The 25,944-nt window shown below is 33.7% G+C and overlaps 6 protein-coding genes across 12 annotated transcripts in view; 2 read left to right on the plus strand and 4 right to left on the minus strand.

Moving 5' to 3' along the window:
• Positions 1 to 5: 5 nt before the first annotated feature.
• Positions 6 to 3,165, minus strand: LOC123321362 (COP9 signalosome complex subunit 2). Its single transcript, XM_044908894.1, has 8 exons — positions 3,003 to 3,165; positions 2,441 to 2,635; positions 2,262 to 2,387; positions 1,863 to 2,205; positions 1,660 to 1,798; positions 1,250 to 1,440; positions 1,053 to 1,194; positions 6 to 870 (listed from the first exon to the last, which is right to left on the minus strand). The coding sequence occupies exons 1-8, from the start codon at positions 3,054 to 3,056 to the stop codon at positions 726 to 728; spliced, it is 1,335 nt and encodes a 444-aa protein (XP_044764829.1). The 5' UTR covers positions 3,057 to 3,165; the 3' UTR covers positions 6 to 725.
• Positions 3,166 to 3,638: 473 nt separating this feature from the next.
• On the minus strand, positions 3,639 to 4,818 carry LOC123321364. Its single transcript, XM_044908899.1, has 2 exons — positions 3,865 to 4,818; positions 3,639 to 3,764 (listed from the first exon to the last, which is right to left on the minus strand). Exons 1-2 carry the CDS (start codon positions 4,667 to 4,669, stop codon positions 3,709 to 3,711), a joined length of 861 nt encoding a protein of 286 aa, XP_044764834.1. The 5' UTR covers positions 4,670 to 4,818; the 3' UTR covers positions 3,639 to 3,708.
• A 459-nt stretch (positions 4,819 to 5,277) lies between these two features.
• Positions 5,278 to 9,231, minus strand: LOC123321363. Of its 4 annotated transcripts, none has more exons than XM_044908897.1 (3): positions 6,862 to 6,936; positions 5,956 to 6,828; positions 5,278 to 5,688 (listed from the first exon to the last, which is right to left on the minus strand). In XM_044908897.1, the coding sequence occupies exons 1-2, from the start codon at positions 6,862 to 6,864 to the stop codon at positions 5,974 to 5,976; spliced, it is 858 nt and encodes a 285-aa protein (XP_044764832.1). In that variant the 5' UTR covers positions 6,865 to 6,936; the 3' UTR covers positions 5,278 to 5,688; positions 5,956 to 5,973. The 4 variants fall into 4 exon arrangements, 3 of the variants coding, with proteins under 3 accessions (XP_044764832.1, XP_044764831.1, XP_044764830.1); XR_006538857.1 differs by adding an exon at positions 8,163 to 9,231 and having other exon boundaries at positions 5,956 to 7,774; XM_044908896.1 differs by having other exon boundaries at positions 5,278 to 5,685; positions 5,956 to 6,948.
• A 1,543-nt stretch (positions 9,232 to 10,774) lies between these two features.
• LOC123321458 lies at positions 10,775 to 16,772 on the plus strand. 2 transcript variants are annotated; one of them, XM_044909069.1, is made up of 4 exons: positions 10,778 to 11,062; positions 13,435 to 13,514; positions 13,737 to 14,014; positions 15,895 to 16,772. In XM_044909069.1, exons 1-4 carry the CDS (start codon positions 10,962 to 10,964, stop codon positions 16,636 to 16,638), a joined length of 1,203 nt encoding a protein of 400 aa, XP_044765004.1. In that variant the 5' UTR covers positions 10,778 to 10,961; the 3' UTR covers positions 16,639 to 16,772. The 2 variants fall into 2 exon arrangements, with proteins under 2 accessions (XP_044765005.1, XP_044765004.1); XM_044909070.1 differs by lacking the exon at positions 13,435 to 13,514 and having other exon boundaries at positions 10,775 to 11,062.
• A 285-nt stretch (positions 16,773 to 17,057) lies between these two features.
• LOC123321459 (ras-related protein Rab6) lies at positions 17,058 to 22,000 on the minus strand. 2 transcript variants are annotated; one of them, XM_044909071.1, is made up of 6 exons: positions 21,768 to 22,000; positions 21,129 to 21,187; positions 18,855 to 19,014; positions 18,589 to 18,794; positions 18,363 to 18,429; positions 17,058 to 17,483 (listed from the first exon to the last, which is right to left on the minus strand). In XM_044909071.1, the coding sequence occupies exons 1-6, from the start codon at positions 21,835 to 21,837 to the stop codon at positions 17,413 to 17,415; spliced, it is 633 nt and encodes a 210-aa protein (XP_044765006.1). In that variant the 5' UTR covers positions 21,838 to 22,000; the 3' UTR covers positions 17,058 to 17,412. The 2 variants fall into 2 exon arrangements, with proteins under 2 accessions (XP_044765006.1, XP_044765007.1); XM_044909072.1 differs by lacking the exon at positions 17,058 to 17,483 and adding an exon at positions 18,007 to 18,240 and having other exon boundaries at positions 21,768 to 21,997.
• A 2,062-nt stretch (positions 22,001 to 24,062) lies between these two features.
• Positions 24,063 to 25,944, plus strand: part of LOC123321323 (beta-arrestin-1) — a 40,513-nt gene continuing 38,631 nt past the window's right edge. Inside the window, exon 1 of one of the 2 annotated variants that reach the window (XM_044908790.1) lies at positions 24,063 to 24,337. The gene's annotated coding sequence lies outside the window, so the exon portion shown is untranslated. The remainder of the gene's footprint in view (positions 24,338 to 25,944) is intronic. The other variant, XM_044908791.1, reaches the window with a different exon arrangement.

Consider the following 25,944-nt stretch of genomic DNA (forward strand, 5'->3'; position numbering starts at 1 on the left):
TCAAATTGATAAAATACAGATCACTTTATTATAAACAGTACAGGTGTTAATCAGAACTAAAACATGAATCAAAATTCCTGAATATTGGTACTATGAAATAAGGAGAAATATTTCAACAATACATCGTAATTTCAAATCATCTGGAGGGTATTGATTGCTTAAAGTGTTTTTTTGAGGCTAGCTAAATAGTAGATATGTTCCATCAAGGTTAAGAAAGAAAATTTTTTGATGCTTTATACCTATGCAGGAACAAATCTAATGAGTTGAAGTATAATTACTAGGTTATTTTTCCCCTCGTTTTTATCGACAATAGATATTTCAAAATTATGTTAAAACTCCCACACAACTTGTTTACTAACAATATCTGAAATATTGAGCAAATCAATTTCATCAATTGTGAATAACTAAACTCTTCCGAAATCGCACCTAAACTGATAAAAAAATCAACAGAAAACAAAGGTAGCAAGAATATTTCGATTACCCTATTGATTATGATCAAAACCAATGTTATTACAGTATTACGTAGAGGTAGTAATAATGAAGCAACATTACCTCTACAGAAATAGGTTGAGGAAATTATTCATCATCACATTTTAATGAACAATATGGTAAATTTTCAGATATTCTTAGAAATATAAAAACTCAATAAACTTTGTTCTTAATTACGCAAAAAATAACGTTCTCAGATATAGTGCGCCTACATTATGAAATATACATTCACATAGCTAAGCCATTTTGTTGATGATTGATGAGTGTAATGTGTTCAATTGGTTTGTCCATCTATCTAATGCACTATATCTTGCCGAATTCACGCTAGTACGGTCTAGAAGTAACACTGAATTCACTTGATCCATTCTTCCCTGAATTGTACTGAAAAAAAAAAAACAAATCTTAATACTAATACATTTCACACATACTTTACATATTTTGTGTTATAAGTAACTTCAACTATATTCTGAATTATGATGAATAATTTTGGCTTCATTATTCTCTTCTGGGTAAACAGATATTTTCAATTTGTATAAATGCCAAAAATAAGATTTTTCACTTACTTATCCAGAATACAAGATACTAGAAGGTTCTCCACTTCGGTAACATCAATGTTTAGTTCTCTCGATATAAAAGGTATTCTTATCCTAGTATACGGCTTGATGAGCTTTATAAGTACTTGTGTTCTTATATTACGTAGCAGATCTGCAAAAATAACCGTTCAAGCACAAGAAAAATAATAGGGTGTGAATGAGATCACCTTCAATATGTTCCCTTATAAATGGGTCATCCATTATATTCTGCCTATTCAATTTCAATATGCTCTCAAAGTCATTTATATCATTCGTTTGGTATGCATTGACCAGATTTGTCATTGCTAAAATTTCTGGATCATTTTTGTAAGGCTTAGCTTCTTGAGAATCAAATGGATTAATACCAGATTTCATCAACCTGTTGAAAATTTATTTTAGTGAAATTATTTAGTGCATCGGAACTACTGTGATAGTTTGAACAATATAGTTAAAAAATAATTATTCGAAACTTCAAACTATCCCTTTATCAATTCTGATCAATAGTTTATAGAATTGAACAACATCTTTTTTTTTCATATTGATTTATCCTATTGCAATCCTTATAATATGTTGATGATTACATAATTAGTCTACTCACATATTTGCTAATACTAAATACTTGAGGCAGGTGGTGCGTCGTGGACTACCAGATTCATCATAATTTTTGAAGGCCTCGAAGAAATCTGTATGAGCTTTCTCAAACTCTTGTTCGCGCAAGTGCATCTTACCACCACATTCTAGTGATATAAATAATATAAATACAATATTCGTTCTAGTACATAGAGAGCCGGTGGGACTCACCTCTTATAACTCCCATTATCAATGGATGAGGAATAGCCGACTTAATATGCAACGATTGTTCGTATAATGCTTTCAATTTCTTGTTATTTTTTTGGGCAGTATACATCTGAATTTCTAGAGCATAAATTTCCAACAACTGGGTGCCCTTTTTCAAATCATCTTCACCATCATCAGTTTGACAAGACTGGTGTAATTGCTTCAGTATTTTGGCTAACTTATTAAAATCTCCTCTATCATAATATAATTTTCCTAATTTGGTATTCGTTTTGAACCACAGTCTATCATTTTTGGCATCTTTCAATGCTTCTAAAGTTGTCTCGTAGAAATCTTGCAGTAGTTCCATCTAAAATCAGAAAGACAAAATGAATTGATAGGTTTCACACAATGTCCGAGTCTTACATTTTTGGATGTTGAAATATAGTCAAGAATAGAATTTATCGATTTTTCACTATGATTTCGTGTCACTGCACTCTTAATATATGTTAAAAGTTGTTTATACCGGGCCATCATCTGCTCAAAATTTCCCTATAATGGAAATAAATGAGAAAAGTGTTGTCTGAGTACGAGACATTATTTACTAATTTAAAGTTGATTTTGATCATTTGTTTGAGAGCTTTGAAGCCCCATTCTCCTTTTTCTCCACTTTCCAGATCCAAAACTTTCTGAAAAGAAAGAAGTGCTGCATTTGGTTCCTCTTCCTTCAAAGATTTGCTATTATAATATTGGTTTTCTAAATCTACATCTGGTTCGGAATTACTATCTTCTGAATATTCCTGTAAAAAAATAAATCAATGAACTGATGAAAACTATTGGCAGCATAACATGATAATTTCCGTTATATCATCTTTTTGTGGAAAGTCTTTTCCCATTTATTATTCACAGAAAATCTGCAAATCTCATGAAGGGATCGGATAAGATAACAAATTGCTCAAATTCTACTATTTTAACTCAATATTCATGATCGTTAAAGACTCGAATTTAATAGTTGGTTGTGGATAATGGGAATTCCGATTTGATTAAACTGTTCCCATTATTCTCCAGTGAATAGTTCAGAAATGACCAAACAAAATAAACAAAAATTCATTCTAGTCTTATATCGCCATTTAATGAAGCTCTTGTATTTCATTAGATTGAACTTGCCAGTCCATAATCCTCTTCGTCTTCACACATGAAATCATCTTCCGGATCGGACATTGTGATTGTTTCTAAACTTTTGTTTAAATAATTACTAAAAATCACAGGCTTTGAGGTTTTAGGCTAAGAATCTTAGATGAAAATTGACACAGAGTGTTAACCTAATAAAATGGGAAAACAATTATGGCGAACATCTTCTTCTTTGGTATTAGTTTTCCATCTCGTTTGGGTCCTGTGGAAACAGGAGAATTTAATTTAATTTTTGAAAATTATATGCGAGAATTATTTTTGAACATGTCAGCATCGAGTTCTTCTCTCATATTTCCCTATCACAGTGGTAATAAGTGTAGGAATTTAACTTGGGGAGATGTGAAAGGGTCATGACAGGACGGAAAAAACGTATAATTAAATGTTGTGCATGATTTCAATTGGTGAAATTATAAATAGCACTTTACTCTCACCCAAAATCTTTTTAACAAACCAAAAATACAACGTCCAGCTGCATTTTTAGGCGAATGCAATTAATAGCTCATTGGAACGAAATGGCGGATGCGCTCCAATTGTATCCTTTGAGATATACGGGAATGTACTCTCCTAGGTACGGAGAGAAAATCGGATTTTTCTGAAGAATGAAAGACCATGACTTTTTGATGTATTGTAATGATAATGAGCAAAAATCTAAAAACATGAAATTATTAGACAACTTTTGAACTTAATAACAATGGTCGTGGTAGGGTTGCTTATTATAATCAATATTTTGCGGTAGACCTGAAAAGAAAAAATTTATAATTCTTTTATGAATGAGTATTATATTTTCATGAAGAACTTAAGGAAAGAGAATACTAATAGCTAAAAACCTAGCACTAACTTTTTCGCGGCCTACCCCGTTCGAGCAGGGAAGGTGCAAAATTAAGTCGAAGAACGCCATCCTCATCGAATTCACCCATCCACAAAGTGCATGTGTCCCTTCCCCTTTCAATAATTTTAGCACCCAATGGGTAAACATTCGTTTCATAATTAAATATTTTTGGAGAATTTGGACTTATAATTTCGATTCTACATTGATGATTCAGTTCTGGATGTCCGACCTTGTTGGATCTACACCTCAAAATGATGCAATTTCGTTCTTCGTCATCTTCCACCATTATTGAGATGATCTTCCTGTTGTTCAATATTGCTATATAAATTTGCTTTTCTCCACAATTCAAGTCTCTGAGTCTTATTTCGAACGGACTTTGCAGTATGAATTCTTTGTGTTTTTCCTTCACATGTGCAACCATCGATTTTCCATCGTTATCCTGCCAATCGCATGGTTTTTCAGGGCCCAAAAACCATCTATTCACGTCCGATAATGGACATCGGAAAATCCTCTTCGAACACTGGACCTCGTGCGTGGCTGCTAGTCCGTTAAAAACAACGAAATACTCGCAGAATTCACAGGGAAATCTCATGGACAAAGCTAAATCCTCGTATAATTCTTGGGGAAGAAGCATTTCGTCCTTGTTGAGGAAAAATCTCTTGTATTGGTGACAGTATCCGCATATGAATCCGTGTTTGGGATTCAAAAAAACTGGTGGCATCAAGATGTACGATTTACAAACACTGCACAAGTACTTTTCACTTGGATGTAAATTTAATGTGAAACCTGGGACGTTTTCGAAAGTCATATCCATTTTTGAAATAGTAAAAACACGACGTAACCCGATAAACGTGTGCGACTCAACAAACAAACATAACAATGTTTTCAAATTCTTGTAAAGTTTCGACAGAGAGGGAAATTCATAAAAAGTCGATAAACTTATGCTTCAGATGTGATGAGCATTTGTACGATGTAGTGAATTTCGGAATCATTTCGAACTGCCTCAAATACGAGAGGTTTTATGTGAATCTGAACTCGCTTCGTTGTCAGAATTTGATATCTCTGCTTCAGATCTTTCATCCAACAAAATTTGGTTTAGTAGTAACTTCCATTTCAGGACTCACATAAGGAAAGAATGAACGTTAATAATGGTAGATATTTCAGGATACGAGTGTATTGGCGAAGATTTTCAATTTTCCCATATTTTTATTAAATATATATATTCCTCATGCGAAACCTACCTTATAACTGGGGAGTTTTCCCGATGCAGTTTTTTTTCCACAAATATTGAAATATCTCATTCTTAAGTGACTTTATACTTGTATAAAGTCAATGTAGTAGTATCAGCTTCACTGGGAAATTCCTATGGCAATTCTTAAATAATATAATGAACTTTTTTCTCCAATAAGGAAACACAAAGTGTTTTGACTTCAAACGTTTATCCAGTAAATAATGTTAACAAAAGGTACAAGTAAATATTATATGAAACATAAAGGTTTATATCAGAAGTATTCGGACTTTTTTGATTAGTAATTCACTACTTATTCCTTGCTTGATAGGAATATGAGCTAACATTCTGGATTAAACTATTAATTTTTGCTTCTGAACAAACAAAAATGAGTTGATAAAATTTAATCTACAGTCTAAAGAATAGGAATCAAAATCGAGAAAATGTAATACTTATAAGATAAATGTAAATGACAATGATGAACACATAAAATCTCCCAATAAATTGACAAACTAAGATAAATATTGAAACAATTTGGCATACTTCTTACTCTGGTGCTATACTTGAATATTTTCTGCAGGGGCTTTGAGGGGTTGATAATTCTGCTGTAAAAAAATTAGAAAGAACTTTAGTTTTTTTTTTAAATCACAATGAACCTTACGGTTAACAGAGAAAATATATGAAGATGATTTTTTTTCGAAGATTTCTAGAAATTTTTCTGTTATTCTTTGGGAGTGAAATTCAAGGAGATTTTTTCCTTCATGCATACTTTGGAAGATTAATGAAATGAATTCTTTAATATAATGAGAGGAAACATTTCCAACTGAAGTATAATTCAGTTCAGAATTACGTTGGAAAATTTAAATTCTTACACTTGTTAGGTATGCCTTTTAAACTTCTTCTAATTCATCATCCCTGAGAACCATCCAGTCCTCGTTCACCTCGCGATTCTCCATTTCATTGTTTCCTAATGGGGGCAAATAGTCTTCAGTGTCGCTAGTTACATTCGTGACATCTTCCTTTTCAGGCACAATTGAGAAATAAATCGGGTTGTCATCCACCGTGACATATTTCAACAATTTTTGCCCTTTTTTCTTGAGAGCTCCAAGATATTCGCTACAATTGATAACGTATTTCTCTTTTTTCCTACCCATGTTCACTTCGATCACGCATTTATCGGATACGCGGGATCTGATTTGCCTGCAAGAAATCCGCAAAGAATTCGGTATTACTTTGTCTATGTAGATGACGGAGATGACGCCCGCTTTGTCTTCCAGAACGAAAAGACCATGGGGACGTCTCCAAAATTCCTTCGAATTGATTTTATTCTTCACGATCAGGTCCGGATGCGATTTTTCAATATGCGAATACAGCTCCACTGTGTCTGTGCTTTCAAAATCACACCTGTTGTAATCTAGTGGTGCGTAATATTTATTGATATCTGACACTGGACATGAAAAACTTCGGTGTGGACAATATTTCATGTGTTCGAAGCACGCTTGTCCGAAATTTGTGAGTTGCGAACAATTATTATAGCCACAAGGGAAAAACTGAGATTCGACGTATAAGTCGTATAATTTTTGGGGTATCACCTTGTCCAATTTTTCCCGTTGTGCGTCCGGGTAATACAAGCGGGAATCGTAACAAACTCCGCACATGAACCTCTTCGAATCACAACATTGTACTGGTGGTACACACAAATCTTTTTTGCACAAGCCACACTTCAAATCGGTATTTTCAGACTTATTCGATTCAGTTGTTGATACGGTCCAAGATAACATGTCTGCGTATTTGAAATTTCACTGATTCTGATGGGAGCTTCAACAGGTCTTCTGCAGGATCGTTGGAGAACTGGACGAAATTATCTGAACGTATGGTAATTATCGAGAAATTTAGTTTAAAAAAAACGCTACAAACTTCACACAGATGGTTGTTAGTTTTATACACAGGCGTAATGCCGATTCGTGTTCTCAGTATATTCTCATGATTTTCTTCAAAATTTGCTTTCAATAATAAATTTTGTCGATAATAAACTCGATCGATTCTTGTGAAATCACGAATATATCCAGATATATTTTCAAATGAAAAGAGAAAAGCATCGACGGTGAAGTCAGCGCTTATTGAAATTCATACAAGGGCGGTTGTCCATCCAGGTAGTGAACCCGCCCAACATTGCTCGACTATCATCTAGGAAAAAAATCCCAAAATTTCCATGAATCCGATCAATTTGAAAGCTGGACTTTGTCCTAAATTCGAGGTTTGAAGGTTCTGGCAGAATTTGAGCCTCGTCGGGCAAATAGTTCCTGTATACCAGAATTTTTTGAGATAATTTTGTTATTCTCTTATAATGTAATACCTTTTGATCAAGACTTCGTATCGCTCATTTACGATTAGTTACTGAATTTTGATTCAAGGAACTTGAAATTAATCTGATCGAGAATTTCGATGAGTTGAGGAATACAAAATGGAACTGAAATAATTCAAATTTTTCATTTATTCTATGAAATAAATTTTATTTTGAGTAACAAATTTATTATAACCAATAAATTTGATTTTATTAATAAATAAATTTATTTCCAGTCATGATTGATTTGCGATTGTTGAATTCCACAAATTCTTCCTTCGTTTTTATTGGATATTTAGCCTCCGATGTCAGATTGAATTTCCTTTTAGCAGCACCAAGGTTGATCCCTGAAAAAATAGGAAATGAGTTACGTATTTTTAAAACAGATTATATTGTCTTCAGTGTATCGGGAGAAAATTCAGGTTATTAAATCCCTCTATTCCAGGAAGATGGAAATCTGAGCTCAGCACAATTTCAGTTTAAATCTTTATCGTTGTATTTCCTAGATTTTCGACGAACTGCAGAAGACTTGATATAATACCAATCCCCAAAAATAGTTCTTGACGAGACATGAACAAATCACAATTTTCGGAAAGTCCGAGGAAAAATTAAAAACTTATCAGAACAAATGAGACTACAAATATCAGTTTAATTGGTTTGCAATCTTGTTTTATTGTTCATATTTGGCTCTCCGAAACTTGAGAATGTTTGGAACTCCAAAACGAATATACTTACTGTTTGTATAATCTATTGATTTGAAAATTGTAGAAAATTATTCGTCATCTTCTGTAAATATCGTTCAATAACGTGCCAAACTTCTAATAGCATCCATCAGGATTTCCTGATCTTCCCCCATCAACGAAATTTCTGTCTCTTCTATTTTGAAACTCAAAGTTGTCTCCTTCTTGAAGTGTGAAAATTTTATTGAGTAAATCTCGTCATCATCATCTCTTTCGTATCGTGGTCTGTCCAATGGAACGCAGGAGAAACATTGTATCGCATCGTTTATCGGAGGCTGTATACCCACCATGCAATACTGATGTTCGTCCATGATTGTTCTACATTTGAGTATCATCCTTCTCGAGGTCTTCTCCCTCGTCAAAACCGCCATTTTATACTGATATTCGTTGATGAAAATCGTGATGTACATTCGACGATTCGCGGAGTCCATCAGGACATCGGAGGACCGGATCATTTGGGGCGCTGGTAAGATGTAGTCAGAGTGGTTGATCCTGATGTGCTCTATCATCTGCGACTCCTCCCTGCAGCGGAAGAAGCAAGGGATTTCCTTCGGTTTCAGGAAACCCCGGAAAAAATTCGATATCGGGCATTTTATCTGGTCGAATATGCAGATTTTCTCGTGAAATTTCGCGTGTTCCCCAAATCCCACCCTCTGGTCGCAGTCGTCATTAGAGCAGGGGAATAAGAAGGTGGATGCTGTTTTCTCGTACTCATCCTGTCGTATAACGATGTCGGTACTGTACATTTCTTCATCGTAACAACGCCCACAAACGTATACACCGAGTTTTATCGAATAAACAATCGGGGGTATCGACAAATATCCCTTACAAACGCCACATAGGCATTCCTCACTCAATATGTCCTCCATAGTCAGTAACTTTTTAGCCATTGTGTAGGCTATTCACAAAAAGAACACGGCACAATAACAACACAGTACAATGATCTGGAAGAATTTGAAATGATAAAATTCATGTTGGCATTAATCCACCTGTTTCCTTGAATTGATAAGGGAACGACCACAGTATGTGCCTTTGCACGTTAGAACGGCGATATTGAAATGTTGCTTCGTATTTTTCGCACCGTTTTTTCGAGAATTCCGTTGTGAGTGGAGGATGGCGTGTTTTCAATACACGGATTTCCTGTTTATTTCAGAAAATCGCAAAATAAACTACCTGTTAAATTGGAGAAATGTCAATATATCTATGCCCATAATTCTTACATTACTCACAAATTATAAACAACATAAATCTACTTAAATATGAATGAAAAAATGTAATAAATGAAATTCATTTCAATGAAGAGGTATGGACGTTATGTATATCTTCACAACTTCATGAAAAAATTATATCTTTTAGCTAAAGGCTCATAAACCTTCAGCTTAGCACTGAATAAAGAAATCGGATTATCTAATCTCAATTATTCACAAATTAATTCATTTGGCGGAAGTTAAAATAGGTAAATAAGAATTTTTTTCGAATAACTTATTTGTTTTCCTCTATCCGTGAAATCATACGTTCACATAGTCAAATAAATCGATAGATTAACGTGTCCCTGCATTCATCTTTCAACTACAAGAGGGAAATTTTCATAAATTACTTTACATTAGGAAAACTATGTTTCCTACTTTCATCACACGTTAACGAATCGTCAAATAAAAATAGTCAACGTCCAGTAGTAACCTCAAATGCATCTATATATTTTGAAATAGCATTCCTCTCCCTAATTTCTATCGCCCACAGAGAAATAACATTCACACATCCAACCGAAATTAGTGAAAATCAAATAAATGATAGGTTGAATCGATTTTTTGCTGTTTTCCTTTAGGCATACACTTTTGCAAGCATCGCAGACACAATAGTCAATCGAATTTAGTTGCTCATTTCTATTATTAGAGGTTAAAAAACATTGTCCGATTTCTGGGTGTATTTTTCGAACAGGACCGTCTTAACACGTGATTATTTCGAAGGTAGATTCCAAAATAACGAAGTGACTGAGTTTGTTCGATTTTCTATTCCTGGGACTCGCGCAACTATTAGTCATTCTCTTCCCCGAAAATGCAAATGAACATATTCTATATAACCGTTTGAATGATGATGAAATTCACGAATTTGCATCGCTTCCAAGTGGATATTCTGGAGAATGCATGAGAATTTATTGCTTTTTTACTCGAAAAAATATTCGAATTTCGTAAAGAATTTGAGTTTTCAACTCCTACTTTTTCGTTAAGTCGTACGTGGAAAAATTTCTAAAATTGCAATGAAATTGCTATTAGAAAAATATTAATTATGAACCTCCAAAACCTTATTTTAGAGTCAATTATCAGTTTTGAACTTTATCGGATCAGTAATTTTGGAAATATTGGGAAGTGTATAATTTGCTGCACTTTTTCTCGAGAGAACAGCTTCCACTCTCATCAGCTTGAGGAGTCTCGAGACAAAATTCATGCCACAAACGTGAGACGGTGCGATCAGGAAAGAACATCGGGCGAATCCTGATCTGCAATGGCCTGTATCAATGGTTATAAATAAAAATAAGTACCATCGGAAAATGCAACACTTACTTAACGCTAAATCATTCAGTCTGACATGCGCTTTTGGTTATATTTGGTAGTGAGTGGTACTCAAACAGTCATGTTTGTGTACAGATACAGATTACAAAGTCCTAAGACAATGCTCGACTTCATACCTACCTTGGCACGTCATTTTATTGCTTAGTGGGGGCCAAAGGAGAAGCAAATTCATCTACTCCAAATTAAGTTCAGGTTATGTGTTGAGTGCGAATATATCGATTAATATGAGTGAATATCCCGATCATTTGAATCCGTTCAAAGAAAGTGAGAAGAAGAAATTAGGGAAGACCTTAACTAGGTCCTTTAGGGAGCTCAAGGGATTTTTGTAAGTATAGCCAACAAATTATCCATTGAAAAATTTGTGGCTATCGTTCCAGAAAATAAAACTTTCAGAAAACGCCAATGGGAATAATTTTTTTTTATTTCAAATACCATGATTTAATTTTTGCTCTTGATATATTGTTGAAATGTGCTTCAGACCTCCGTCGTATATTTAATAATTTTTTCCGAGCGGAATTCGGACGTATAATAATTTTGTCACATGGCTTTTGTTACTTTCTCAATTGAGAAACATTTGCATGATAAAAGAACTTTAATGTTATTCATTGAATTAATGAATTAATAAAGAGCGCTTTTGACTAGATTGTTCGTTGTTCCAGTTCAATTCTATCAGTTGAATTAACCAAATATGATTTTCCAAAAATAATGTTCAGCTATCTTGCTGATGGGTTTCATATCCGGAAAGAAAATAGTCAATTCAATATTTTGGTTTTAAATTGCATCAGGCAATATATTATTCGCAAATGCTACTAACTTCATATTTTATTTTTTACAAAATAGAGCGATAAGATTCGTAGAATTCCCAATTGTTTGGTTATATAGATTTCCATAAAAAAACATCAGGATCACAATAGATTCCTAGTTCGAAGATCATCCTGATTATTCTTGAATTCTTTGATTTAATCGAATTTGAATTTAATTTTTTAATTAAAGACTATCTATCAAATCATTCGTCTTTACAATAAACTTTTGGAATTTTCGAAATTGTGCGCTTGGAACTTGTTTTCACGAAAAGTATAGGGAGTAACTCGATAAAATAAGGTATACCGTCCGACTATGATTCTCCTACATTTTCGTTGAGATTCACTCATTTTGAAAGTAGAAAATTGAGGAACAAAACAGGAAACATTGTATTTGAAAGTGTTGATGCAAGATTCTTATGAAACTCGAAATTTGTTTTGCCACAAATGTGGCAAATAAATGGTTTATCATAATTATAAACATATTATTTGATATAATGCGTTTTGCTGCATGAGATTGGCCATTTCGAAGACTCCTGAAATGAAATGAACATCTGTGTTGAATTTTCAACGTTTCTCAATGATTAAAACATTCTATAAATGGCAAACTTTCGAGATTTCAAAAGCGGTTTGGATCTTGAATGATGAAAAGAAAGAAGGAATATCAAATATAGGCAATTTACTCATATCGCGAAAATGTTTATACAAATGCAGATTTCATTGGAATCCGATATATTTTTCGATCGTGTTGAATAATATAACTCACGATTCAAGGAATCGAGGACAACTTTGAATCAATGGCAGTTTTGTCATTAGGCAACAATCAAACATAGTAAAAGTTTTGTAGAGTTCGATTCAATGCGACTTATTTTCATGGGAAACACGCCTTTTGGCCGCTTGCAGTGAAAATCGAAAATGCGTATTGCATTGATTTTGTATGTTTTCACTTCATTTTTTGTACGGATGGAGGAAAACTAAAATTGTTCAAAGCAAAATGTCATATCTCTTGATCTGAGGTTGATGACCCAACTAGAAAATGATTCTCACTTGAAAATTGACCTGAGTAGGTATGTGTTTGTATGATAACTGATGCTAACGACAGTAAGATTGCAGCATCATACCTATGAGTATCATATCAAGTAATTTGTGCAAAACTCCAGAAGACGAAAGAAATTATGAACCATTTTCAAAATTGTCATCGAAGATTTTCTTTCCATTTTACAGATGTAAATAAGTATATATGATTGCAACCAGTGTAAACTTTGTAACGATCTTTTAATTTACTCGATTGGAAATCCGGAAAACAAACAGTTTGATCTGTCTCATGTTTTATGCCCTATTAGAATATGAGTTTATCATCTTATTGGTAATCGATGATTAGATAACCCATCAGCAGAGCAAACATTAATCTAGAAATTGCCATGTGAGAAAATTTCTCAAAGATAAAGGTATCGATTTGATCCAATTCAATTTATGTGAAATTGAATGATAGAAATAGTACCTACCTACATTAACTTTTCGCTTTTTCATTTTCGAGATTCAAAGGCCCAAATTAAAGAGCCTCTTTCCCCCATCAGAAGAAAATCTGTCAATTAATGAATTTTCACTTTTGTAGATCTCATAAACATTGTGACAAATCTTTCACTCTTGAATTATTCTAAGTATTATCTCACTCATTCGTCAGAATTCAGAGCACATCAGAAGTTTGAGGATTTTCTATAGAATAAAGTTTGTCTCCTATTCTAAAGATTTTATATCTAGGAATAACATGAATTAATTAGACTCGTCAAAGAATGCAGGAATTTCTTAATTAAGTTAAAAAAATAGTACAAATTTTCATCTGATTATGCTTAAAACTTTGTCATATATTATAAATGAACAGATTTTGATTTTTCAGACGTCAGTCTTTCAGAAAAAAAAAGACGAAGGACACCAAGCATTCAGATTTTGAAGATGTCGAAATTAGAAGGTCGTATGGTATGTTTTCAAACAATTCTCTTATATTTTTTGGATTGAATAGAATTGTACGTACGTGGAATTTGATGAATTCATTATTTCTGGACGATCGATATAATCATTTATCAACGAATCACCTGCTTTTCTCAAAAACACCGATAAATTAGAAATTTAAAAAGTGATTCCTCCATTTTAAGCATTATATTGTTTTGTCCAGTATTGTACCATATAAAATATTTTCAGATACTCATTCTTATAACACACTTCGAAACAATGTTATGTCACTTCCTTCACCACCAACATATAGCACTTATACCTCCCCGCCTTTACCAAGGTCAAGGTTCAAGGAACGTCTTTCGAGATCGTCCTTAAACAACACATATGACTCGACGTACGATGAAAGGTGCAATCCTTTTGCCGAGGAAGAAGGGTTGAATCCTTTCGAAGATCCCCCTGTCCCATACAGAAGGAGGAGATCGAAAAAGAGGGCCCCAATACCACCTTGTAGTTCTAATCCAGACGTAAGTGATCGAATTCGCAGATTCACAGAATGAAACCTATATGAGGTATCGTATCACTAGAAAATAAAAATGAATGCGAAAAAAATTTCTATATATCACAAACTCTACTCTTTGTCTGCAACGTTGTTTTAAAACCAAGTAGTCCAAGCACTAGATTCAACTTGATCTTAAGGGGAGGTCTTGAAAAGAACAGTTGTGCTACTATTGACATGAAAAGTGCGACGAACAGTTGGAAGGCCCTATGTCTTTGCTGGGTTTTTAGTTAGTTCGGTTCACATAGGATAAAGTTTTCCTTCTCGTTTTAGTAGGGATATAATATCATTCAATTGCGATTGCATCAGCATCAATGGTAGAGCAAGGACGAAAAATCATTACGTGTGTTTTCCTTCCGAGTATTCACTTGGAGACCGAATAGTCTAAATTAAATTGCTGAATGTGAATTGAATTTTTTGCAAGGCGCAACCTGATGATACCGGTATGAACTCTGCAAATCTTGCGACCTAGTCCTGATGAAAATAACATTAGAGATGCAAGAGATGCAGCAGCAAATTTAATAATCCAATTCGTTTTATTAGGATTAATATCATACTGGAGCAATTTCCTCATCTGACGATAATGGCTCGTTTGAATATTATGAACTTGAAAATTAATTATAATTTATTAGAGTGCGCAAAAATTTTATAGCTCCGGTATAAAAATGAACCATTTCAAATCTGCAAATGGATTGATATAGAGAATAAACAGTTGTCTAATTCACAAGCAGCTTAATACTAGAAGAGCGATTGAGGATTGAGTTATCAAGTACATAATGTTTGAAAGAATTTTTCTACTGCTTAAGAAGGAATTCCAGTAGTTTATTTTTGTTGGACAGGAATTGAATTAACGGTGTAGCATCACATGTATTTTCGAAGGAATCAATGGAAAATTGAAGATTCATTCACTTTATGTCCACGTTTAAACGTTTTAATTCAGTCATTGTTCTACAAATAGATTTCATCCAAAAATACTGCACGAAATTCACGTTAAAAGCGTACCTCTATTGCTTCATGTACGAAAAATGGCTGGACATTCGGTTTTGGTCTGTTTGACTGGGGAATTATTCAAAAAATTGAGTTTTACATGGTGAATTCTACCCATATCTAACAATAATCTATTTCGGAATTCAATTGGATGAATTGGATATATGTACACCTGTGAATTATTGCCCACAAATTTATTCAGTTCATTATATTCGTCTACTTAAATCAGACGAAACTTGTTTCAACCAGTTTGAACGACTCAATTAAATATAAATGCGAATAATTTCGGTAATTCTATAATTATTGGTTGAGCGATCACAATCCTAATGTACGATAAATCGTATTACCTCGCTTGGTGTTAAAGGAAAATATTTTCGAATGTTTAGTCAAATATTTAGGAATAGTAGATGATCTACGTGTGTATCCTAACAAATTTTTTGATGCATCATCCGAAACATGAAATTCAAAAACCAAACACTCGTTATGACCTCCTTATTGCTGGCTAGTTCCTAGAAACGAGACTCATTTCAATCCAGTGTCTATAATTTTCGAATTTTGAGCCGAAAATCGCATCAAACGATATTGGGCTCGAATATCCGATATTGTCTTCTCGTGATTATTTGTATTGCACTATACTTACCTCTTTAAATATGAGATCTCCCCAAAATTTACTGAAGCCTGTAAAAAAACTCCAGAGCTATGACACCCCCTTTTTGTGATTTTTATTGATGTTAAAAGTTTTTTGTTTTAATCTCCTAAATTGTGAACAGACTCGACAAAGCGTTCTACTTTCAATCAATATTATTCTTTGTCTGGAAAATCTCCTAACCCCTAATGTATATTTTCTGATGCTTGTTTTAGGTAAACTATGGCTTCAAAACAAGGGGGTCCTCAAAATGGAGTCTTACGTCATCAGAAACTGACTATACTATAGACGATAAAAGCGAATATAGTGGCGATGTAACTTATTCACATTCCTTACGTGAGTGCCTGGATAATTTCAATAAGGAAATGGACTCGTTGAATAAAGGTTCTATAGAAATGGGGGGAAGTTCCCCAAATATACGGGCGGGAGTCAAAACAAAGATTTTAGAAGAGACTGAGTTTACCACAAAATCTGCAGACGTCTTGATCAGAACGAATAGTGGAGAGATAAATAATAATGTAACTGAGGAACTGAATGGGTATAAAAATGATCAAGTTGAAACAGATTATAGTAATCCCAGCGTATCAGTATCCCAAGAAGATTTAACAGAAAATCATCAAGATATGAGAAAATCTGAACATGATGATGATATCAAAGGAAATCATATTGATGATAATATAGAGAATGAAGAGGAAAATGTAGAAAGTGAAGAACTAGAAAAAGGTTCAGAAGAAGTGATAGTATATAATGAAACCAAAAATATAGAGTCTGATGAGAAAAAAGAATTTTCTATTGACGAAGTTAAACTGTCATACATAGACCAAGAAAATAGCGCTTCAGAACAAAATGGAACAGAAAATTCGGAAGATGACGATTCCAAAGAACCTAGTCCTATTCCAAAGCTTAGAAAAATTAAATTAGATAAAGAAGTACTTTTAGGAGATGCGTTACCAGAATAATCTTATGCCATTTTGATGCTAGTAGTTGATTATTAGCACAGTATACCTACACCATTATCTTAAAATTTATGTGATATATTCAGTTATGTTTTCGGCAATATATACTTGTTACAAATAAATTATTCGATATCTTATTGAGAGTTGAGAAAACTCAAGTTTCATTTTTTTGAACGGCGGGATTTTTTGCTTCTATATCGATTCAAAAACGTTATATCTGTGATTACTTGACTTTATATAAATGAATACTTTGTCGTCAAAGCTGTGGATACAAAGAGACAATTATTTTCTGGGAACTTTTTCAATTTAAAAAGATCCTAAGGTCTCTCATTCATAGAGCTCTAAACGATTCGTAAAGGAAATTTATAGCAGTGTTTCTATGCCTCAAGGATATTGGTCCATAGTTTGAATTATTATTCACATTATATATCAGTAAATGTATTTCAGAACCATACAACAGATCAGTTACAGATTTGGACAAGCCTAGAATTTCGAAATTATTTCCTATTTACTAAGAAATAAAAGCACAATTTCTCCAATAGGCTAAATCATTTTAATAGAAAATTTGCATAATAATAATCAATTTATACATTATTAAAAGTCTTATTACATATATGCAGTTATTGAATTGAAATCCTATGTGGAAATTGATGCCACATGAAAAAGTGCAATTTGCAAATAAAGTTCACACTTATTAGCATAAGAACTTCAACGAAGGCAGAGGCTACTGTTTTGGTTTTACAACTAATCCGTGTCAACCAAATTTTAGAATGTCGTTCAGCACATACATCCTCCCTCGGAGTCTTGTTGGTCATGTTGCAATTGGGGTTGAGTTTGCAAGTCAACAGCTGGTTTCGCGGTTAAGGAAACCACCCCTTTGATTTCGGTGTTGTCCTTTTGGCCTATTAGGCCAAAAAAAACATGCTATGGTGAATCTACGATAATGATTACATGCTATGTGGTTTTCCATGAACAGTTTATTTCGTTTAGTGAATTTAAAAAAATTTAGGAATCATACAAAAAAGCTTGATCAATTAGAAAATATATTTAGAGTATTCTTTTGAAATACACTGTTCTTGCTTCGTTTGATGCAACTGTAATCAAGAACAAAGGCACATATTTCTTCACACAGGTGAAAAAGACATGCTAGAAAAGCGACTTTCGAGTTCCAAAATTATTCACAACCAGGATAGAGAAGCGCTAAAGGCATTGAAGTAATTTTTGAAAATATCGCACATAACACATAGAAGTCTTGATTTTCTATTCTGATATTGAGCTACATAATCATGCCTTTGAGCACCCCTTAACAATTCTATGGCATAATGATAAATGAAATATATATCTATTTCTAGCTGAAAAATTCAACGAAAATAGTTTTTGGCAATATTTATTGAATAAATAAATCTAATTAAACAGGTAATAAAATCTTAATTTATACAAATTGAGGAGTTAAATATATTAATACCAAGAGCAGAAAGTTCGTTCGAAAACATTCACAAGCAATTATTGCCTACGTCTCTGTAGAAAAAATTGCCATTCAACAAGCGCACCCGCCATCTGGGTCTTTCACCTCGTTCGGCGTATCTTTCAACACAACCTCTTGCACTAACAATAAAATTAAGGAAAATAAAGGGAAAATGTGAACTGAAGACATGAAAACATGCTGGAGGAGCAATGATAATGAAAAAAGGCATGCAACACTGCTGACATATTATCAAAAAGGATACTGTCTTCTGGCGGTTTGTTTTCTGTGGAATCCATACCAGGCAGAGCGGCTGCTACTCTTCTGAATAACTGAAATCAATGAAAATCGACTAAGAAACAACGTGTCCAAATTTCTGACTAAATTTAAACAGAATCAACATTGCATTTAACAGCCTCCGATGTTTTCGTCGCATGACCCGTTTTGTAGATCTGTATATGGGATAATATTTTGAAATTTGTTCAAGTTACCTGTTTAACATTATAGCCTGCCTTCGCACTGGTCTCAATGAACATCACATTCAATTCCTTGGCCTTTCTTTCACCTTCCTCGGTGCTAACTTGCCTTTTATCCGACAGATCTGTTTTATTGCCCACTAGCATTATTATTACATCGCTACCCCTTTCCGTTCTGACATCGTCAATCCACTTGGATGTTTGATGAAAGGAATTTGCATCTGAAATAATGAAATGACACATTTACGTTTTCGCTAGCTGTAGATGATCGTTTTACTCACTGGTTATATCATACACTACTACAGCAACTGTAGAATCCCGAATATATGATGGTATTAGGGATCTGAAACGTTCCTGGCCAGCTGTATCCCACAGCTGCAACCTAACTGTTCTGTCTTCGAGGTACATAGTTTTTGATAAAAAATCGATGCCTATAGTTGCCTGAAACAGGAATCAAATGAAATGCTTTTCCTGTTATGTTCGGCTTCATAGCTGAAAATACGGCTGCAATATTTTTTTCGCTATTTCAGTGGAACCAAAAACTTTTTTGAAATAAAAATATGTAGGATCACTAGTAGCCATTGCAAAATCAAGTTATATTTGAGTGTTGTCAGTATATTTTTGAAACCCTTTTTCACATGAGCCCATTGGGATTTAACCGTGTTCGATACGTGTTTGAAATATGAAAATTTCATTATGCGCTGCGATAGTTCTCGCCGTAATAGAGAAGTGGTAATATAGATACATAAACACGAATTATCTCAACACATTTCCTTTGTATCTGTGTCGGAATTAGCGAATAGTTCTAAATATCTCTATTAATAATTCGTTATCTCAGATTTTTCTCCCATGTACCACCCATTCATGTAACTATAAACCTACGCGTGCATAGAATGACTCAATACAATTCGATATATCTATTTTAGGAATTCCGTCAGATCGTATGAAGAATGCTCGAACGGAGAGACCTCGAAACCCAGAAAAATATCGACGTATCATCATTGCTTATCGAATGCAGTTTTTATTCAACTGAAAGGTAAGATTTTGCAATAGCATATTTGAAAATTACCATTTCGGAAAAACCACCACTCGAAAACTTGGTACATTCACGGTATATCTACAGAATGAAAGTGGGAATTTCTAAATATGAAATTTTAGGGCGTTTTTCCTTATAAAAATAAATGAATCTGCAGATGAAAAAAAATTTAATTGAAAAATGCTGCAATTTTACATTTTCCCTCTAGCTATTCCATTTTATACAGCAGATTTTTTCAATGTTTAATTCTTAAATCTGGAAAATGAGTGCCGAAAGCTAAGGTTGTCGAGTAGCACTATTTTGAAATTACACAGGCTCATTATTGAATTATGAGGGAAACCCATTGCGTAATAGAACTATAATTGAATTTCACTTGGGGGGGATTTATAGATGGAAAAACTCCTCTAGGGAGAAGCACGAGTTTCCTGATTTCCAAACGATAAACTATCGGATGTGGAAGACTGCCTTCAGCCAGGAAATATCGACCAACCATCGTACGATAAGCAAATAAATTAGTCAACACCACCACAGACACGGGAAAACTCTTCTTCGTCTTTCAACAATAAAAACGTGATTGGGAGGAGAATAAAATTTGATGTTTTTCTTCTATCCAACGTTGAATTGCTACTGCACGAGCTGAACCTTTCGAATAACAATGAAAAAACCGATTCTTACTTGTTTTAGACTAGTATAGTGGAAGAAATACTGGCAGATCATTGAGGGATTTTGCAGGAGGTTCATCACGAATGAATAAGCAAAATTAGTATCAAATTGCGTTTCAGCACTCGTGAGAGTTCAAATCATCTCGAAAAACCTCGGAGAAAGGTGGATGAGATTGATTTTTCAATCGATTGTCATCTTATTTTGCGTGTTTGATGTGAGATTAGGATCCGAATTGTGTGGAGTTTATTTTTTACGAGTTCATCACACAATGGATCAGATGAATCTTAATATCCAGAATAAGTTGGATGTTCATTCATCACTTGATTAAAAATCAGGTCAAATCAAACCTGTGGGTATGTGGGAACTTTGAAATTATTCATGTGCCTCTGCCTATTCCCATGAGAACCAAAGATCGTTGATTCTAATTTATTGAAATATGAATTGTTGTATTCTCTCCAGAAGAAAATTTAATTTGATCCGTTATTACGGTTTTCCGTCAACATTGTGAGACAATATTTGTAGTATCAGATGATATGAAGAATTCTATTCTGAAGTGGGATGTTCGTGTAGGATGAAATTATGCAGGTCACCTTATCAAATGATATTAAATCAATGAATTCAATACATTCTCTAATGTTATGGAAAATTCTGATAAGAGTTATTTTATGCACATTTGTAAGTGGGCGCGTTTTGATAAATCTTTATTGTTTTTTTTTATTAATTAATTTACATAGACTTTAATTGAATTCGCTCTATTTTCCACCAGAACTGGAAAAATTATAACAAATGAGTTCATTATAAAAACAGAAATAAATTAAATAAAAATGATGTTAGTGGGTCCCTTACGAGAACTCACCTGATAAGTGTTGTCAAAGCTATCGTACATGAACCTCGTTATAAGGGATGTTTTTCCTACTGCAAATACAAAAATACACATACATGTAATTCAAAATAGTTCAGGACCAATCTTAAAATTAAATCTTCTACTCTTCTACTTTGTCCTAAAGTTAATTTTTTCTACACATTTACATAAAAAGTGCGGATATTCCCATCTTATCGTAAAAAAGTAAAACAATATGTATCAACTAGGTATTAAATGAAAATTGCTGTTGAATAAACAAACAGATAGATAAGTAGAGGAAGCTAAGCCCTCAAAATTGCATCATTAATGGTGAATTTTAAGCAATTAACGAAAACTGCTGCTGTGAAATTAGGACATTGATAGATTGAGACAAGATTGGAATTTAATCCGAATTCAGCAAAATTTTAGAAAAGCAACAAAACATAACCTCAATCAACTGTCAAAGTTCCATGTTTCAGTGAATTTTTCAATTATAATCACATTCAAACTGAAGTAACTTATTGCAATTTTTGGTCCTTTGACTCAATTGAAGTTAGAATAATGAATTATCGTTTTGAATCGAATTTTTTTAGTATTGATCTATTGCCTACGCCTGTAACTGGTTAACAACTCATCACAAAATGTCAAACTTACCACTTTGTTCTCCTAAGAAAACTAACTTAAATTTACGAAGAGGATTTCCAAAATCCCCTGATGTCGACATTTTGATTGATAGTAAGTGACTTCTTCGGAAAAACCTTGCAAATTTAATTCACAAATCTAATTATCACAGGAAAAACTCATTTACTTTCTAAAACTGACAGAAGTCAGTGACACTCGCCACGATCGCTAGCAACAAATATAGCAGCGTTGCCAGCGCAAGTGCTAACCAACCCAACTTTAATCCATGGGCAGCAGGGAGATTGCGCAGCCCATAAAACACGTTCTCCATTCGAACAATCTTGTCTTGGGTCATGGGAAATTGGAGCAGGGGAGATAGTCGTCTACGAAAAATAATTAGTATATTGGGGGTCTTAATGAACGGACCACCAAGTGAAAATTTGCTTAGACGCTTTTCAGTTTCCCCCTTGCGTGCCAAATAGAAAAAACTCATTTATTCCCAGTTTTCTAATCAGGAACGTTTGCGACATATTCAAATAATTTTCCTTCGGATATTATGAAAAGTATTGAATTTTATCAAAAAATTCTACTTCGTTCTTAATCCACTGAAAAATTATTATACCAGAGCAATGTGAAAATTCGATCCATGCGCACAGGCGCTTCCATTTAGTTATGAAATTTATGATTTCAATTTTGGGTAATGGACTCGTGCTTCCATTAATTTTAAATTTTAAAGGATATGATGTTTCTACCCTCTATAAATTGGACGAAATAACGTTTATCGTTGATCTTCTTGACAACGAGATGAGTTCACAATTTTCAATGAAATATTTTATACTTTGAAGAAGGAAAATATTTGAGATCCTTTCGATGTATGATCAGCCATTTTCTGTTATTTTCTTGTTGAAATATGGAGCTGAAGGAATTATCTGAATAATGCTTTTAATTGTCCCCTTCATAAAAAAAATGATATATGAGCATACACATACATAATATTTTCTCATGCATGTTTCGAAGGAAAAATTTCATTTTCATGATATTTCACACAAACATATTCATTTGAACAAAACCCTTGTAGGAATCTCTGCCGGATTATTTCGAATTTTCCTTCAACTAAACTACCCATTATTAGCCATAATGTTAGGGGTAGATGGAAAAAAACTATGAAAATGTTGTGCTGAGATCACTACTCGTGCGTTCATTCTTTATACACTGATTCAACTCTTTCAAATTCGCTTAATGAAAACACCTTGTGAAAATCTTTGAGGATCAGTTGTGTTTGTGTATGATTTGTCGTGTATTATTTCCAAGGATTTTCCACAGATGTCTGGATAGTGATCAAAAAAGGAATTGAATTTTTCGATTTCATTCCATTTCTATTAAATCAATGTCCTTGAGGGGTTGTGAAAACCTTCACCTGAACCCTGTGACCTATTAAATAGACATGACCCGACATACAACCCTTTCCATGAGGAAAAGGGTTCTAGTTTCAAAGCTAGAATAGAAATTTCAAGGATATCTAGACAGAGATCCGTGAAATTTCTTGAATCAATTCAAATTTTCCATACTAGATGGCAGTCATCTTCTCGTTTGAACCACATAAAATGAAAACGAGATGATTTCCGAGAGTTTACAGTTCATTGAATCGAGAATGAATTTGAGAAATAATCAGTTTATTCTTGAATAAAAGCCTTATGAAGATGGTTTCGAAGTGGTTAACTAATATTGTAATGATTTAAAGAGAGCTACTAATGGCGGATGCGCTTTGTGAAAGAGGGGAGATGTGAGTGTTCCTGATTCATTATTCGAATAGAGGTGGATTTTATGTTGATGAATGTTGAATATACTATAAGTATCCAATTTTATGTCTTGAAATTAATAGCGCTCTTCTGATTCATTAGTTCCGATTAGTAGGATCCTATGGAATCTAGCACGAAAAAAATTGTTTCGTTCGATTTCAATTTGAAGAACTGAAAGTTGGATTATTTCGATGATTCATCTGGATATACTGAAACATTGTGTGAAATTTGCACCGTTTTTCCGAATGAAAAAAGCTCATTCTTGGCTAGTATCATCATTTTCGATAAGTGAATGCGGACAAATGAACGTTATTCATTATAACTTCTGGTTAAGTGGAGGCAGAGGTATACGATTTCCACAGTTTTCACTTATCAGTTTCAAATTTTCCGAATTTGTTTCGAGGAAACTATTTAACATGTATGGAGAGCTTTACCTAACGACAGCAAGCAAAGCTCCACACACCAGACTTGCGCAAAAGTCTACTATACTAAAAGTGGCTACAATACGTTTTTCACTACATGTATCCCTTCCCTACTCGATTCTTGATGTATTTCCATTTAGTATTTTGTACTCCACGCTGAGGAGTGTGCAAGTGATCGAAGAACGTTGACTGAAGTATATCGTGAGAGTACTTGTATAGAGAAAAGATAAAACATGGTGTATTTCGTTCTAAAAATGAACTGAGGTTACATTTTATCAGGAAGATCATTGGATATTTGAAGGTGCACACGAATTTCGGGGCTAAGCCAAAGCTGGAGACGAGAACACTCACGTTTCAGTATTTCGGAGAAAATTTCACACTTGTGAGTAGATATGATTCATCATTTATCTCCCCGACAAGTTTCTTTCGCTTGTTCCTTATGTCTTCGAGGAATTTTTTGTGTTTAGTTTCGGTTAAACCGGTAGAACACCGTCATTTTCAACGTCTTGGGAAGTCCGTGGAAATCAGTTGAAAATAGATTGATTTCATCAGTGGAATTAAACGCGTTTTCTTATTTCTTGTGCGGGAGGATCCACTTGTATCAAGCAATTAAAGATCTCTGTTTTGTATACAGTGGGCTTTATTCCGATACCGGTTGTCAGTTTCTATATAGTAAGTAATCGTCAACTTATTCAGGATGGAATAGGGTTAATGAGAGGCATATTTAGCCCGAGCTAATTTGAATTATTTGTATTCAGTTTAAATATCCAGCCATCTCTTGAGGTTTTCAACATGAAATTTTCAAAATAAAATATAATCATGTATCATATTTGAGGTGGATATTCTTCAGAAAGGAATGGAATTTATCCATTCACATGATCAAAATCAATTTTGACTACGAAAATGGCAAAACTGAAAGAAAATTCCTGAAAGCGCAGGAAGGATTTGAATTTTTTTTTATTTTGAACGTATACGTTTCCAATTTATATCGGAAAATTCCGATTTCCATGTCGAAGAGAAACCATAAAGGTATTTTATTGTTGAACTTATATTTCGTACCGTTTATCTTGGTCGTTTCTGTATAGTTGTTATTTAAATTTCTTTATGGATTAAACTTGTGGTGGATGCGCCCAATCTGAGAAGTCTGTTTATTTCCCAACGACGAACAAATGTGAAGTCGATGAACTCGAATTTGTCAAGCTTCAATAATACTCTCCAGTTATAAGTTATAATGGATATCGATTCTGTTCGAAATTAGCGATCAACTCCCACAATAATTTATCTGGACTGCTCATTATCCTGACTAACAAAACAATGACTTCATCCTGGAATAATGAATGAAACCAATCACTCCGTCCTTTCCTGGAATTGAACCATTGAAAATAAGGAGATATATAATGTAAGGATTCACTACAGGAGTAAAGACTTTTTTCGTGCTGTCTAATGAAACTCAAAACAATCGCAATTGAAACAATTTCAATCTTACCCGTATCTTTTATTTATCATTTACTTTAATTGATCACTTATTTTATTTTCTTTTGATTACATTAATTCTATAAAAATGGAAAAATTTGTGTAAATTCCTATCTCAAAAATTAAAAAAATGAAAAAAAATTCATATAGGCTTTTTTAGGGATGGAATGATCGCTCATTCTGATGGTAGAAAATTGGTTGTGAAACAAGAAAAAATACAATTACTGATACTAGGTTCTTCGAGAATCCATTGTGTATCCTCAAACGACAGAAATTTAATCTAGAAATGCACTCCTAAGAGTTGCATTTCATAATTTCGAATCAATTAATCGGTGCTCGAAAATATTATTATCATTGTCGGTTCATTTGCAGTAATCAGTACCTACTTAAACATAAATAGCGAAAAAGTTCAATCAACCTATGTACCAATGTTTATATTCGGTTTCGACTTCGACTAATTGCAACTATAATTATCAAACTATTATCTTAATTCGAAACGTCACGAATTTGAAGGAA

This window comes from Coccinella septempunctata, chromosome X (genome assembly GCF_907165205.1).
Source record: "Coccinella septempunctata chromosome X, icCocSept1.1, whole genome shotgun sequence".
Taxonomy (NCBI): domain Eukaryota; kingdom Metazoa; phylum Arthropoda; class Insecta; order Coleoptera; family Coccinellidae; genus Coccinella; species Coccinella septempunctata.